This window comes from Enhydra lutris, unplaced genomic scaffold (genome assembly GCF_002288905.1).
Source record: "Enhydra lutris kenyoni isolate GAN:26980312 unplaced genomic scaffold, ASM228890v2 scaffoldscaffold123, whole genome shotgun sequence".
NCBI classification, from domain to species: domain Eukaryota; kingdom Metazoa; phylum Chordata; class Mammalia; order Carnivora; family Mustelidae; genus Enhydra; species Enhydra lutris.
Genome location: NW_019154207.1, coordinates 728,843 through 746,643, shown reverse-complemented (window position 1 = coordinate 746,643; position 17,801 = coordinate 728,843). Strand labels below are relative to the sequence as shown.

Here is a 17,801-nt window from a genome sequence, read left to right as displayed (position 1 = left end):
TCAAATTCCTAAAACAGACTCCTCCAAAAACATTGACTCTGGTCTTTTCTTCAACAGGTTTCCTTTTCTCTTGTTCTTGTTGTGTTTTTATGTTTTTCTTACGTTCTTTCTCAGAGGGTAGGTTTAAGCTTGTTTCTTCTTTCAATTCAATTCCAATTTACACACACAAAAACTAAGCTTTCCTAAACTGACACTGACTGTATCCACTGCTCCTTCTCTTTATTAAATGTTCCTGTTTGTCTAAATCCATATTCTTAAATATTTCTTCAATTCATCTTTGGGTAAACAAAACTAAAAGCTCAAAATCCAAGAATAGATTCATCCCAAAGCATTTCCTCTTCTGTCTTTTCTTCAACAGATTTCTTTTTCTCTTTCTTGTGCTTACGTTCTTCTTTCTCAGTAGGTACACCATGGCTTTTTTTCTTTTCTCGATGTTTAAGCTTTCCCGAACTGACACTGACTTTATCTCCCTCTCTTTTCCTTTGTCGGATGCTCTTGTCCTTGTCTAGATCAGTATCCCCACAACTCTTTTTCCTTTTATGCTTGGACTGCTCTTTCTCTGGCCTTTCTTCGCCTTCCTCCAGGTGCCTTCTTCTCTTCTGATGTCTCCGTTTATGACCTGCTTGATGGTCACCGGTACTGTTTTCTGAAGAGAGGTGCTTGTAAACTTCAGATTCTACACTGTATGGGCCAGAGTTATTTTCTTGCTGACTAAGGCTAAGGGGTATTGGTTTTTCTGAGAAATAGTCTCTGATGGGCTGACAAGAGGTCATGGAGTCTAGTCTCTGTTTGCTGTCATTAGTTGGTAAGCAATGAGGTAACTGGTTTTCTACTGCTTGTGAAATACTGTATGATCCTGTATAGGTCTGGGAAGCCTCAAATGGGAGTTTTTGCTCAAACATTCTATGTTTGGGTCTGCAATCAACCATTTCTTTGTACTTATGGGTTTCTGTAGAGCTATCACTAATCTTTCTAAAACAAGTCTTTGGCTCTAATCCTCTGGCTTTCTGCACTTTGATGTAATCTTCAAGTTCATCTTGGAAAGAATCATAAGTCCTCTTTGAATGAGCTGGTAACCGGTGATGTAATTGGCTTTCTACTGGTGAAATATTATATGGTTGTTGGTAGGTCTGGGAAGTCTCAAGTGAAAATCTTGGCTCAAACATTCTTTGTCTGGGTCCAGAATCAACTTCTCTGTACCTACGGGTTTCCACAGAGTTCTCTCTTTTCTTTCTGAAACAAATCTTTGGATCTAGTCCTCTGGCTTTCTGCACTCTGATGTAATCTTCCAGTTCATCTTGGAAAGAGTCATAGGTCTTCTTTGAATGAGCTGGTGAACAATGAGGTAACTGGTTTTCTCCTGTTTGTGAAATACTGTATGATCCTGGGTATGTGCAGAAAGACTCACATGGGAGTCTTTGTTCAAACATTCTATGTCTGGATCTGGAATCAAATACTTCCCTGTACCCACGGGTTTCCAAAGAACCCCCTTCCATCTTTCTGAAACAAGTCTTGAATTCCAGTCCTCTGGATTTCTGCACTTGGATGTAATCTGCACATTCATCTTGGGAAGAGTCTTGTGTCTTTGAATTCTTCACTAGATTGGTAACAATGGATTCTCTGCAAAGAAGACAGCAGAAAGTTCTTGTTACTAGGTTATTTTATTCTGAATATTTTCTTTGCTTTCAAAAAGATTAGTTTGGAAAAACAAAAACAACAAAAGCCCAAGCAAATTTTTAAAAACCTACTGCAATATAAAAGCTATAAATCATCACTTTTTACACCAAAAAGAAGCAGCAAGCAGGGACAGTCAGATACTTCTCATGTACCTCATGATTTTTTACACACAAAAAAATTTTCAGGGCTGAGATAAAAGGGAAGATGGGTACAAAGATGTAGACATAGCTGCTACTGTCTTAGTACTTAAAATGTAAGGCATGTTGGGATATGTGGAAAAGGATCAATAATATTTAATGCCCCCAAATGGTCTGATCTGAATGTCACATTGTTTAAGAAGTTTTAATTAGCTTCTTGTATAGATCTACAAATGTAGTGGCTATTTATTCTGGAACTCTGAGATTTAAAAAAAAGAGTCTAAATGAAGATTAATCAGACAATTTAGCTCCTAAGTATTCAGACTCAAAGTAGAAATATTTTCTACCAGAATAAAATAATGTAACAGAAACACTATGGTTTGATTTTTAAAGCAACAAACCAAAAATACAATAGTTAAGTGCCCCTCTGTCCTGCTACCTGACTTATCCAATCCTTAATTGTCCACTTAATCCTCTCCTTAAAACAATCAAATAGAATGGAATAAATATTTATTGAGCTCCTATTATATGTCAGGCCAGGCACCTTACAAATATTTTTAACATTTCATTATAACCACTTCATATTGGAGCTGTCCAAAGTTATATACTTGTCAGAAACACAGATCTGATATTCAAATCCAGATCTGTCCAACAGCAAGACCTTTGTTCTTAACCACTGTACCTTGCTAGAAGGATGATGACCAGATCACTATATCTCCTGAAACTAAGCAACCTTCCAAGACTTATTTGAGTTTATATGGCTCAATGAGAATGATCCTTTAGTATTTCTCCAGAAAAGGACAATGCTGTCTGGTCAGCAGGGGTGCCAATTATCCAGTTCTGCCAATATACTATCATGGCTAGGAAAGTCCCTAGGGGATTTAAATACCATCACTTTTAGCAGTATCAAATACTATCACCTACAAATGCCATCACCTACAGCAGTATCAACTCATAGGGAAATGAATGCCTAGAAAGTTTGTAAAATACATGCAAGGGTACTTGACAGAAGCCCTGCTCTTTGGTGTCACAGGAGCATTTTGGTAAAAATAAAAAAAAAAAAAAAAAAACAAAAACAACAACAACAAAAAAAAAAAAAAAAACTTACTTAATTTGGTGTTCGCTTCCTTGCTTATGGGACCGGAGCATTTCTAAAGATGTAAAGGTGATATTACAAATATGACAAACGTAGGTTCTCATACTAAATGCTGAAAAAATAGAGAGTCCAAGTTAAGCAGGTCAATGTGGACACATTTAGAATCACAGAACTGGACAGGAATTTACTGAGATTATCTACTGAACTTTCCCAATTTGAAGATAAGGTCCAGAGAGGTCAAATGACTTGGTCAAAGTCAAAGAGCCAGTTAGTAATAGAGATAACCTCTCGGCGCTCATACTTCTTAATTTAGAGCCCAGAATTCTTTACACTACATCACATTGCTTCTCTAGGCTTGGACTCTTTCTTAAGAAACTGCTATCTGCCTGCCTATTGTTTCTACATCAAAGTGCAGCAGGCACTTCAAATTTAGTACGCCCAACCTCTTAATCCCTTAACCAACCTTTCTGCTTGCTCCTAATTCTTTTTCTGCCCAACAAAAACCTGAAAGGTCCCAAAAGATTAAACAAAAGCAAATTTTTACTCTCTTACCTGAAATCACTGTAGTGCATTAGTTTACCGAAAGTAATTTCCACAGACAGATTTTAGAAAGGAGAGAGGTTCAGTGAGCCCCACTCTCAGGATAAAAGCTGAAAGCAAGATTCTAAAACAAAACTACTAGTCACCACTTCAAAAGAGTCAAGAACTATAGATATACCAGCTACCTTTCTATTCTGCTTCTTAGGTAGAATTGAAAGCAGGGGATAAATTAATCTTTATTTTCTTAACTTCATTATTCTTCCACTTCCTCTTTGGTCAGAAGTAGCAAATTAATAAATTTCATAAGCTAAATATGAAATAATCCCACCCTAAAAGTGAGGCAACAAATTGGTGGCTGCAGTAATTTTAGGGTCAAGAGAGGTCATCTTTTAAATCAAAGAGCAATTTAATTATCCAAAGGATGCTAAATTAATCATTATCAAGTATACTGGCTTTGTCCAAGCAAAGATCATTCATAGAAACAAGAGAATATTGTCAAGGGGAAAGAAATACAATAATTTGGAAGAACATGAGGAGTCTGCTTACAATGGACAGATACTCTAGTGGGCCCAGGAGAACTCAGCAGTTTATGCCAAAGACTGAATGAATGATTCCTCATAACTATCCTCTCTGCCAGTGCTCTGATTTCATGCTCACCAAGTCACTTACAGATTTAATTTGGTTTCCCATATTATTTGATCCTAAAAAGGGGATACTTGGGTGATAGATCCAAGTTTTAAAAACCTTGAGGACTGAAAAAATATTTATCTCCTCCTACCATAAATCAATACCAGAATGACAGTGTATTAACTTAAATGACAGTGTTTCCCAGACTTCTCTGCTAAGAATTACTTGGAGTATTACTTAAATATAGACCCCCAGTTCCCTCCCCTGGAGAACATGATCCACTGTCTCTATGAGAGGGAATTTGTATTTTAACAAATCAGGTAATTATTCTTAGAGAATGTGTGGGAAATACAGTAAGGGAATGCCTTTCTTGTTCTTTGGTTATTTATCAGTGTTTGCCAAGTTTGTTTGTGGTCCAGTCAGTTCCTGATTTGAGGTTTATCTACCATGAAGATGCTGGACTTCCTGCAAAGCCAAGGTCTAAAGCCAGGACTATGCATGCTCACAACAAACTTTTCAAAAAATTATTAATATCCTTATTTAACAAGTGCAAAAATTAACATTCAGATTTGCTTGGCCAACACCATACATTTTGAGAGCACTGAAATTATGCAAGATAAGCAGGAATCCTGATTTCCTCTAGGTTAGTGGTTCTCAATGCTAGCTACATATTAGAACCATGTGGAAAACTAAAAATATTCATGTTACAGCTCCACATCAGACCATTTAAATCAGAATCTCTAGGAGTGGAACCAGGCTTTCTTACTTTTTGAAAGCATTCTTTTTTTTTTTTTTTTTTTTGACAGACAGAGATCACAAGTAGGCAGAGAGGCAGGCAGAGAGAGAGAGGAGGAAGCAGGCTCCCTGCTTGAGCAGAGAGCTCGATGCGGGGCTCGATCCCAGGACTCTGAGATCATGACCTGAGCTGAAGGCAGAGGCTTTAACCCACTGAGCCACCCAGGCGCCCCTTGAAAGCATTCTTAGATGATTTTTTTATATAGCCATTGAGCAGCACTGCCCTAATATTGAGCCAATGATCTTCATTATGATTATAAACTCAGATTAGATTTTAGGGGTTTTACATATTTGTTTAGTGCTTATAAAGTATACAGTATACATAATATTCTCCTCAGTTCCTCTTTTGTTTTTTTTACAAATTATATCAGAAGATTATAATATAGGTAATATATGGGTTTAGAGAAGCTGCTGGTCACATATAAAAGGTCCAGAGGCAGTTCTGAAACTCTGTGGTCTGAATACTATAACCTTAGCTCTTGTCTTTTTCATACACTGATATTCTTTATCTTTTTCTAGATATAAACATCTCAGAAAATAATATATAAAAATGGTGTAAACACTTTCTGTGAAGATATGAAGCCTATTTATTGGCTCCAAGATCAAAATTCCTGGTCTAATCCTTCTGTAACCTGCCTCCACTGTGTTTATCTTTTCCTTTTTTAATTGAAATATAATTAATATATAGTGTTACATTAGTTCCAGGTAAACAATATAATGATTCAACAATTTTATACATTACTTAATGCTCACCAAGGTAAGTATACTCTAAATCTCTTTAATCTATTCTGTTTCTTATACTTTCTATTCTTCCATCTTGGTCTGCTCCTTGTCCCTGTCCAGCTCTGCTGCCCTCAGCTCAGCTAGGATTCCTTATTTTTTTTTTTTAATTTTATTTTTTATAAACATATAATACATTTTTATCCCCAGGGGTACAGGTCTGTGAATTGCCAGGTTTACACACTTCACAGCACTCACCATAGCACATACCCTCCCCAATGTCCATAATCCCACCCCCACTCTCCCAAACCCCCTCCCCCCATCAACCCTCAGTTTGTTTTGTGAGATTAAGAGTCACTTATGGTTTGTCTCCCTCCCAATCCCATCTTGTTTCATTTACTCTTCTCCTTATTTCTGACTTCATTCACAAACTCAAGCTTCTTCAAATCTCATACCTTTCAGAATTTTCCATAACCAAACACCTGTGGTGCCCATTTTTCTCCTAATCACAGCTCTATCTTATAACTCCCCAGACTGAGATCTTTGTTTTCAAAGCACAGATTGGGGGAGTACGTATCTCTATAGTCTACTGTTGTGGTTCTCAATCTTAGCTCTATATCCTATTCAGTTAGGGAGTTAAAAAACAGAAAATAAAACACTAATGTGTAGGTCCTAGGGATTCTAATTTAATTGATTTGTGGGATGGCCTGAGCACTGAGATTTCTAAAAGTTCCTTGCATAATTCTAACATGTAGTCAAGGTGAGAACCATTGGTCTAATAGCTTAAATGGAAAATAACCAATTGAGAGCCTCGTATAAAGAAAAGTGCAGCTTAATGTGAATTTACTTTATGAAGAAAAATAGAAAAAGTCTAATTTACCTGTTTTTAAATTACAACAGGAGAACAAACATTTCAAAAAAAGGTAACATTTGTTAAGCACCTATTCTGTGATGGGTACTGTGCTGTTTCATTTCATCCTTTGAAAATCCTGTGAAGTAGCCTTATTTTCACTTTACACCTGAGGAATCTGAGGTTCAACTGGGTAAGTGACTTGAAACATATCTCTCAATCTATGTTTATCCTTCTATATGACCTGCCTTTCAATAAACAATTAGCAAATAATGAAAAAAACTATGTACTTATTACCATATAAAGTGCTAAGACGGATATTGCAGAATAAAATATAATCTTTTGTCTCAAGGAGGCTAATTCATTTAAGGGACTATAATTAGCGCAACTCTCAATGAACAGTGAAGTCTATGAGGAATCAGAGGAGGGGGAGAATATCAGCAGCCAGACAAGTGAGGGAAGTTATGATGGATCTGGGAGGATAAGAAGGATTTGGATTGTAAGGAAGGCATATAATGCCATTCCAGGGGATGAAAACAGTATCAGATATGGGAGAGACAGAAATGAGCATGATGTGTTGACTTCAAATAATCTGTTCAAAAAACACTAAGCACCTATGTGGCACCAAACATCACGCTAGATTCTATGGGTACAGGATGAATAAAATGGGCAGGTTGCTCACAAATGCAAGTGAGAAACATATAAATAAAGGATTTCAATCTCATTTGGTAAAAGGTAAGAGGTATGCTTAAGGGGTATGGGAGCTCAAAGAAGCAGAGGCACTTAGCACAGTATGGGGGTCTGTGAAGGCTACTGGAAGAGATGATGCCTTAGTTAACTTGGAAGGATGAACAATAGTTATCTTGTTGAAAAGAGTTGAGAATGGTATTGTATGGAGATGGACTAGCATGATAGAAACATAGAAGTGTTTAAAAGAACTTCTTAAAATTTGGAAATGTTGTAGAATAAAATATAACAGGACAATGTGGGAGAGGCAAAAGGGTGTCAGGTCAGAGAGATGTAAGTGTTATGCTAAGGAGCCTAGACTTTTTATCCTGTGTATTGGGAAACCTTGAAATGCTTTAAGTAGTAAGTGACATGGTCAGCTGTGTGTTTTAGAGAAGTCTCTCCTGTAGCTGCAATATGTAGGATAAATTTGAGAGGAACAAGCCTCAAAGTAAGGAGACCACATGTATGTAAATAACTAGACAAGGCAAGAGATAAGGAAGGCATGAGGTAGAACACGGTAGGGATAGGCAGGAGCAGGGAGATTGGTGAAATATACCATCAAAACTGGAAAAACTAAAAAAGAAAAAACTGGCAAAACTTGGTGACTGATTGAATGTGGGAGATAAGTTTATCTGAAAGGTGTGAGAGGGGGAAGCACAGAAGAGTGGAAGAGCGTCCTGGACAGTGGTGTGGGTTTTAAAATCATTGCTGGGAGGAAAGTGAAGGAAAAGGTAAAGGATTAAATAGGACGACAAGTTTACAGAGATTGGATTCCAAGACTCTATCAAGGTACCCAATCTCTAGCTTTACATAATTTTCCACAGCGTCACTCAGTATCCAGAATGTAAAAGTAGAAAATGGGGACTGTGGAACTGATCCAGGGTTGAAATCTTGCTACTGAAGAACAAGAGAGTAACAATGAGGTATATGTAAGGCCCTCCAGGAGGTTGTTACAGGATTGAAGTGTGAAATAATGAGAGTGGAAATGTAATGGAAAGGCAAAGTAGTTCTAATAAGATTTGATAAGACTTGTTGATGGACAAGATAGAGGAAAATAAAGTAGTTGAAGATGCCCTCAAAGATTCAAATGTAGGTAACTAAGAAATGGTACGACAGGCAAAGACAGGAATCTTGGGAAATTTAAGTTGGTTTTAGAGAAGATTATTAATTCAATTTTAGGTATGTTGAGTTACAGGTGAAGGTGAGATATCTAAGTGCAATAATGAAGCTAGAAATTAGTAAGATAAACAAAACAAATACAATAAATAAAAAATACATACATACTTTAGTTCCATATCGTTATGGTAGCCATTCCTGTGCTAATAAGATCTGGGCTGGATAAGGGACATGAAGAAAGCAGTGAGAATGATGAAGACAGACAGAGATTAGGTATAGTAGGAACATATAGAAACAAAACAGATGGAAAAAAAGGCAGAGACAGAAAGAAGGGAGAAGATGGGTTGATGAATGAAATAGTCAAAGTGTCATATATCAAACTGTTTCTGTCTTACCACTTGCTTGCTTATAATATGGGCTTCTGCTGTTCTGTTCTTTGAAATTCTCATTAGCTAATTTAAATTCTCCAGCTATTTTTTAATCCTTAAATGTTTACTGTTCTTAAAATGGAACAGTCAAAAGCAGGGCTGGAAATTTGTTCTTTGAGCTCTATTATGCTAATGGTCAGCCTTCCTCCCTGGCCAGATGAAAATTTCACCAATATCCTTCCCTTATTCTAATAACCTTGAAACTTCAGAATGCTAACATGACTCTCCCTTTAGAAGTGACCAGGCTATATACACTTCTCATAGCTGACTCAGTTCCAATTTTACCTAATGCTGGCCTTTAAACTAGAAGGTACTTATTTCAGATATCCTCACCCTAGCAATAGGAAAAATACCCTAACAATTAGTTAAAGCTTGTCATTTCTCCAAACATCTACTACTTTTAGAAGCTCTACCACTTTTTTTTCATTTTATTTCTTTTCAGTGTTCCGAAACTCTACCTTATATTACTACTTTTGCCTAAATCAACATTCTTCAAATTCCTAGATAAAAACATGGATCTCTATGTAACTTTTTGGGATATGTTGAATCACGTTAATTAGGAAACTTAAATAGTATAAACACAGGATTAGCATTCAATATATCAAGATTAGTAGTTCACTCATTCTATATTAAACTAATTGCTATTGAGGGAGGCCTACTCTGTGCCAGTTTCTATCGCTAGCACTGGAAATACATTAGAGTTAGGTGAAATCCCTTCCCTCAAAGACCTTACACATTCTAGTAGGAGATAAAGACACATGGAGAGAAAATTATACATGCAGGTTAAGGAAGCACAGAAGATAAGTCTTGAAGGAACAGAAAAGGCTTCCCAGGAAGTAGTATGTTAAAGAATGAGTAGGAATTAGATAAAGAAGAGGAACATGGAGATGTTTCAGGTAAAATGGCACATGAAAAAGGGCACAGAAACAAGAAATAGGGTAATGGTTTCTGGAAACCATAAGCAGTTTGTTGGTTCTGACCTATATGGATATGGCAGGAAGTAGCAGGGGATAAGCCTGGAGAACGTATGCAGGGAAAGATGATAAAGAGCTGTGAAGCTTAGATTTTTATCCCCAGAAAAAGGAGAATCAAGTGAGGATTTTAAAGTAGGGAGTGACATGGAAAGATGTGCACTTTAGGTGAAACACTCTCATGGTTAAATTGAGGGTAGATTTGGAGAGACAAAACTGATGATAGGGAGAGTGGTTAGGAGGCTGTGGCAATATTCTAGAACAATGCTTCTCAAAATTTATTGTGAGAACAAATCACCTAGTGATCTTGTCAAAATGCAGTTTCTGATTTAGTAGGTCTGCAGTGAGGCCTGAAATTCTTTTTTCTAACAAGCTCTCAAGTGATGCTGATGATGCTGGCCACAAACCACACTTTGAGTAGCAAAGCTCTAGGAAAGATGCGGAGGGCCTGAGCTAGTATGGGAAGAGTAGAGCTGGAGATAAGGGAACAGGTAAAACAGTCACGGCTTGGTGTTTCATTAGATATAAAAAGTAAAGAAGGTAGTGTTGGGGAATTCACAGTTAACTACAGGTTTCTATTCCGAGTGACTGAGTGGAATTGAAATGGATATGAGGTATCCAGGTAAAGCAGTAGCTGCCAGTTGGAGATATGAATCCAAAGCTTGACAGAAAGGTTGTAAGCATACAGACAAGAGATGAAATCAGGGGAACAGCTTAGATCATGTTTGTAGAATAAGGTCAAGAATGGAGCCACAAGAACACCTACATTTAGGTAATGCATTAAAAAACATCCCCCAAAGAAAACAGAAAAGAAACAGACACACAGAAGAACCAGAACATAAGGAATTACATATGACAAAGAATAGGGCTTCAAGGTGGGAGAAATGAACATTTTCACATGAAGCAGAAAGTTCTAGTAAGAAAAGAATTGAAAAATAACAGCAAGTGGAGGAAAAGAAGTGGATGGAAGGGAGAACATGAAAAAGGAATAAAATACACTAGTAGTGAGAAGGTGCCTGTGGGGGGAAAAATGAAAAAAAAAATATGGTTAGAAGAGCAAGTGGATTATTCCAGTCAGGATCAGAATCTTTATTGTGCCTGAATTCTTGCTACTCTTCCTAGCTCTTCTGTTAATTCTCCTTCCCACTTCTACTACTCTAAATCATATACTTCCTCAATGAAGGTTTTCTGAACCATGGTATTTCACTCCTCTAGTTACCAAAAATATGTACACAAAAATTCATGTCTGTAGCCTCTTGCAATGAAGTGTTATAAACTCAACAAGTTTATACACTTGCTCCTTCAGGGAAAATGGTATATCCTCATTTGTATTCCCAACAATGACTAGCCTAGCACCCTAGAGACACTTAAGCCATACTTAGTGACTGAATAATATAAGCACACAACACTAATTAAAAATACTTCCTTATGTACCTATGACATAACGTGGAACCATGGGGATACCTATATTTGATCCTATAATTAATAAATGTCATCTAAACTTTTCTGAGTCTCATTTTCTAGAAAACCAACAGACAGAACTAGATGGACTCTGAAGTCCTTACTCATCTAAAATTGTATAATACCATCAGTACTAGCAACCTACAGCAAATTGATATATACATAAGTCGGTATGTTTTATAAAATATAAACTTCCTATGAAAGAGTTTTGGGATATTTTTACTGTTTACCATTTGCATCTGATTTTGCTGGAAGAGGTTTCTCTCTTATGTTGTCTACAAACTTCTTTCTAGCTTCATTTCTTTTGTGTTTTTTCCCAACATAATGCTGTTGGGCCATTAATGGACTATTAAAGGAAGCAGGACAGAGCTTGCAATACTTGTTTGGATTATTCAAATCCAAAGCACTGCTGGAAGAGGAAGGCATAGTCTTGTCTTTAATCCCACCTGGAGGAGGCTTGACAGCAAGGGGCTTCAGAAAAGTTGATTCTGCAGAAGTAGTAAGAGGCACACCTGCTGAAATAGTTGTAATGAGAAGTAATCAACATATATTCAGTTATTAGAGCTACATTCATTACAAAGTATTAGGGGAATTCAGAATTCTTTGAAAATTGCTATCTCTGGGCTTTTTTCCACACAGGGCTGTTGGATAAAGGCACTCAGGTTAAAAAGAATTTACTTTTCTGTGGGAATAGAATTTTTTTTAAAAGATTTTATTTATTTGACAAAGATCACAAGTAGGCAGAGAGGCAGGCAGAGAGAGAGGAGGAAGCAGGATCCCTGCTGAGCAGAGAGCCCGATGCGGGCTTGATCCCAGGACCCTGGGATCATGACCTGAGCCGAAGGCAGAGGCTTAACCCACTGAGCCACCCAGGCGCCCCAAGGGAATAGAAATTTGAATACAAGTCTGTCACCAGGTTTCTTCAACATAAGTACAAGAAGGAATATTCAACATCAGGCATTGGCTAATTATATTTATTGGAATAATCAATGAAAGCATGAGAGCTTAGGATGGTTCTTAAAATTAGTGAGGGTAAAACAGATGGTACCAACTTCTGAGCTGGTGTCTTTCCTGAGTATCCCAGTAAGTCTATCCAGTCCAGATTTGTGGTATTTGTATCAAAATAAAATTTATGCAGTTGTTTAAGTCTATAAAATTATATGTTTCTACAACTGTAGTTACTTCAGAGTTCTTACATTTAGTATCCCACATGAGCTTAAATTGATGAATTTGGGGGACTGAAAACAAGACTTTACAAGATGCTTTCTATTGTAGGGCATACTGATTCCAACCCTCTCTAGAAGATAGGAAGACAAACAAATACACAAAAATTAGAGAGACTAGAATAAGTTTAAAAATAATTCTGGTTTAATTTTTTATATTATTATTCACAGTATTCTTTTATTTATTTTTTTATTATTTCAGTTAGCCACTGCATAGTACATCATTAGTTTTTGATGTAGTGTTCAATGATTCATTAGATGTTTATAACACCCAGTGCTCATCATTATTAAGAAAACAGTATGTTTTAAGGTAGGGTGAGGCCTCCCATATGAGTTGGAAATTTATGTTGGTAAATTTTCCATACTACGCATGCCTTATTCCTAAAGTGTTGAAACTAGTGAGAATGTAGTATTATTTTTTACAGAGGCTTAATCATCTCATTTTTTATTCTAGCACACAAATTTTTCAAAATACAAGTTCAGTTTTCCAGTGTGTACTCTGCCACCTTAGGCCAGAAGCGAGATCTTCAGGTTAGATATCTCATGGGCTGATGACTCAACATCACTGGAAGGAGGAAAGAGGCAATGTTTTATAGTTCTGTGTGTCTTTGTGATCTAGCATAAAATAAGTACCCATTACTGATTGATGATGTTGGTGGCACTTTATATTTATAAGAGGAATGAAGTGAACTATCAGGGTAGAAGGAGATTCTGTAACTTATTTTTTTTTGCTTATAGTTATAGTCAGAAAACACTACACCATAACTATATTATAGTGAAAATACTGGTGTGAACACATATGTGAGATAATGTTCTAGGAAGAACTAAAGAAGAAAAAATGAGATTGATGGCAAGGAAAAGAAGAAGGAACTAAGTGAGATTTTATGATCTGATTAGAAAATGGAGAGCCCAGGCTGCTTTTTGTTGTTTCTTCATAGCAGCATAGCAAATCACCTGCTTTCATTTGTATTTAATAAACTAAAAGGTAAAGGTCATAACATTTCTTAAAATTCAGCTAGCAATTATAATCTCCATATTAAATGACAAAGACACAGAAAGAGATTAACTGGGCAGAAGAAGAAGAATCAAGTTATTACTCCAGAGTGAAAGTCTCTCCAATAAAAAAATGGATAGCGAAGTTGGAAAAAAAATGATCAGGAGACCCTGTACTGAAGCGAAAGAGGTGAATGTAATCTTACCCATCTCTGGCTGAAATCCTGATGGAGATGCCTGATCATGCTCCTCCATTAATTGCTTCAGTTTTTTAGCATGGACTTTTCCCAAATAGTGAGACTGAGCAACAATTGGGGAGCTAAATATCATGTTGCAGAGATCACAAAATTTATTTCTGTCTGCTACTTCATTTCTGTGGACCTGAAATAAGCACAATCTGATTAAAATGATTTGATAACTCAAAGTTTAGAATTACGACATCAATGTAGGCCACTTACCTGAAAATTCCTAACATCCATCTTCATTTTCTTACCAGGCACTTCATTTTGTTCCCCATGCATTTGAAAATAAAACCTAACATTTTGAGCATGTTTTTCACTCTGAAAAAAGATACAATATGACTTCGTTTATGCAATAACAGAAGCACCCTGAGTTTACACCTCTTTGGATTTGAGGATAGCACTTGTGGGTTGTAATATACGTGGTATTGTACCATGTTTATGAAGGAGCTTCACATGCTTTTTTCAAATCTCTGAATCTCATAATGAAAATGCTATAATTTAGAGATCAATAACTTTTATGTTGTTGACAGAGACTCCTGGTTGCTTCCCAATATCAAATTTCTTCTTCTTAGTTACATGGCTTGGGCAATATACCCAGCTAAAAGACTGCATGTTTCAGCCTCCCTTTCCACAAAATGTAACCATGTGACTAGATTCTGGCCAATAAGATATAATCTGAACCACTGGGTGAAAGTTCTGAGAAATCTCTTTAACATGCTGAGGGATGAGCCCTTCCAACCTTCTTCCCTTCTGTTTCTGGAATTAAGATCATGGTTCCAGCAGTCATCTGGGACTTTAGGGGATCTTGAGGACAAAAGCTAGTTTAGCAGAATAGAAAGACAGAAAATGCCTAGGTTCCTGATGATATCATGGAACTGTTGTCATGGAACTGCCATACCAGCTCTGTGCTGCTTACCTCTCAAAATTCTTTTTTGTGAAAATTTTAAACCTTCTAAGTTAAGCATATTAGAAAAATCTCTAAAAAATGTGTAACAAAATAAATAAGAATAACAAAAATGTTGGTGTAGGTAGAAGGGAAACTAGTATTCCTGAGCACATGCTGTGATATAATCACTATCTATAGAATTTTAAATTATGAAATATATCCATCTTGCAGAAAAGCCAGGAAATAATACAGCTGAAGCCCATACCCACCACTCTGTTTTAACAGATGTTAACATTTTGCTATCTTCCTTTCAGATCTCCTTTTTAAAAGAGACAAAATTATATATATATAGTCCTATCTCTTGTTATAAATACCACTCAATATGCGGTTTGTCTTTTAACTTTATGATGATTTTTTTCATGTAAAATTTCGCCACCACATATCTTTATTTTAAAGCTATAGTAATGAGGTGAAACTACTGTACAGAAAGGCAAACAAAGCAATACAATGCTACAGAATAATAACCTCAAGAATATATATATGAAATTTAGTATATGACAGAAGTACCACACAAACCAATGCAGAAAGAATGGACTGTGAAATAAACAGTGCTGGGACATCTGGCTATCTGTATGAAAAATTGTCATAAACACCCTCCATATGCAAAATTTAATACTAGATGAGTAAATACTTTAACATGAGAAATAGAACTTTTAAAGGTATTCGAAGAAAATGAAGGGACATATCTACATAAGTGCAAAAAATGGTTGTTTGAACATCTAAATATAAATACAAAGGGAAATTTTAATAAACGCAACATCCTTAAAACTCAAAACTTCTTTGTCAAAGATTAATTGCCCCTATAGCTGTGGCTTCATTTCCATTTCTTTGTGTCCTCTTTAGTTCCTTTCATCAGTCTTTTATAGTTTTCAGACTATAGATCTTTCCCTGCTTTGGTTTATTCCTAGCTATCTTACTGGTTTTGGTGCAACTGTAAATGGGATTGATTCCTTAACTTCTCTCTGCTGCTTCGTTATTGTTGTATAGAAATGTAACAGATTTCTGTATGTTGATTATGTGTCCTGAGACTTTACTGAATTCGTTTATCAGCTCTAGCGTTTTTTGTTGGAGTCATTTGGGAACACTGGACAGCAACATGGAAAAGAATGAAACTGGACTACTTTCTTACACCATCCACAAAAATAAGTTCAAAATGGATTAAAGAGCTAAATGTGAGAACTGAAACCATAAAAATTCCAGAGGAGAACACAGGCAGTAACCTTCTCTTTGACATCGGCCGTAGCAACTTCTTTCTAGATATGTCTCCTGAGACAAGGGAAACAAAAGCAAAAATACACTATTGGGACTTCATCAAAATAAAAAGCTTCTGCATAGTGAAGGAAACAATCAACACAACAAAAAGGCAACCTACAGAATGGGAGAAGATATCTGCAAATGACATACCTGATAAAGGGTTAGTATCAAAAATATATAAAGAACTTACCAAATCCAACACTCAAAAAATGAATAATTCAGTTAAAAAATGGGCAGAAGACATGAATAGACATTGTTCCAAAGATGACATGCAGATGGCCAACAGACACATGAAAAGATGCTCAACATCACTCATCATCAGGGAAATGCAAATCAAAACTACAATGTGGTATCACCTTATATCTGTCAGAATGGCTAAAATCAACAAGACAAGAAACAATAGGTATTGGCAAGAGTGTGGAGAAAGGGGAACACTCTTGCACTGTTGGTGGGAATACAAACTGGTACAGCCACTCTGGAAAACAGTATGGAGATTTTTCAGAAAGTTAAAAGTAAAACTACCTTATGATCCAGCAATTGCACTAGTAGGTATTTACCCAAAGAATACAAAAATACTGATTCAAAGGGATGCATGAACACTTATGTTTATAGCAGCATTATCTACAATAGCCAAATTATGGAAACAGCCCAAGTGTCCATTGACTGATGAATGGATAAAGAAGTGGTATATATATACAATGGAATATTGCTTAGCCATCAAAAAGAATGAAATCTGGGATGCCTGGGTGGCTCAGTTGGTTAAAGGTCTGCTTTCAACTCAGGTCATGATCCCAGGGTCCTGGAATCCAGTCCTGAATAAGGCTTCTTGCTCAGCGGGGAGCCTGCTTTTCCTTCTGCCTGCTCTGCCTGTCACTCCCCCTGCTTGTGCTTGTCCTCTCCCTCCTTCCCTCTCTCTCTTTTTCTCTCTCAGACAAAAAACCAAAATCTTAAAAAAAAAGAGTGAAATCTTGCCAGTTGCAATGACATGTATGGAGCAGGAGAGGGAGAGTATAATGCTAAGGAAGTTAAGTCAGAGAAAGACAAATACCATATGATTTTACTCATACGTGGAATTTAAGAAATAAAAGAAACTAACAAAGGGAAAAAAAGAGAGATAGAAGCAAACCAAGAAACAGATTCTTAACTATAGAGAAAAAACTGATGTTTACCATAGGGGAGGTTAGTGGGGAAATGGTTAAATAGGTGATGGGGATTAAGGAGTGCACTTGTGATGAGCACCAGGTGTTGTATGGAAGTGCTGAATCACTATTTTTGTACACCTGAAACTAATATTATGCTCTATGTTAACTAACTGGAATTTAAATAACTTAAGAAACATTAAAAACTTCAACAGTACTATTCTATTTTACATGTGCAATAAATACTATACACTGAGATAGTCTGATAGTATTAACCAAGCTGTATACTAAAGAGGAAAAAAATCATCTTTTCAAGTAGAGTATGTGTATGGAAATGCTTTCAAATATATGGAAGGTTATGTATAATTTTGATTTGATGATTTAACAATCATAAGCACCAAACTAACAGATGGCACTGAAATTTAAATTTTAAAATATGCTACATTATCAACAATAGCCAAATTATGGAATGAGCCCAAATGTCCATCAACTGATGAATGGATAAAGATGTAGTGTGTGTATACACACACACACACACACACACACACACACACACACACACACACATACACACAATGGAATGTTACTCAGCCATAGGAAAGAATGAAATCTTGCCATGTGCAATGACATGGCTAGAGCTAGAGAGTATAATGCTAATGAAATAAGTCAATCAGAGAAAGACAAATACCATACAATTTTACTCACATGTGGAATTTAAGAAACAAAACAAATGAGTAAAGTGGGAAAAAAGAGAGAGAGAGAAAGAGAGAGAGAGAGATGAACCAAGAAATAAACTCAACTACAGAAAACAAAGTGATGGTTACCAGAGGAGAGGTAGGTGGGTGAGTTAAATTGGT

General features: G+C 36.4%; 1 protein-coding gene across 2 annotated transcripts in view; it reads right to left on the bottom strand.

Annotated features, from left to right (window-relative positions):
- Positions 1 to 299: 299 nt before the first annotated feature.
- LOC111139899 (zinc finger matrin-type 1) overlaps positions 300 to 17,801 on the bottom strand; it is a 36,707-nt gene continuing 19,205 nt past the window's right edge. Inside the window, exons 3-7 of one of the 2 annotated variants that reach the window (XM_022492326.1) lie at positions 13,822 to 13,923; positions 13,570 to 13,744; positions 11,378 to 11,662; positions 2,923 to 3,022; positions 300 to 1,620 (exon numbers count right to left, since the gene is read on the bottom strand). In XM_022492326.1, the coding sequence (XP_022348034.1) occupies positions 300 to 1,620; positions 2,923 to 3,022; positions 11,378 to 11,662; positions 13,570 to 13,744; positions 13,822 to 13,923 (1,983 nt within the window). The remainder of the gene's footprint in view (positions 1,621 to 2,922; positions 3,023 to 11,377; positions 11,663 to 13,569; positions 13,745 to 13,821; positions 13,924 to 17,801) is intronic. The other variant, XM_022492327.1, reaches the window with a different exon arrangement.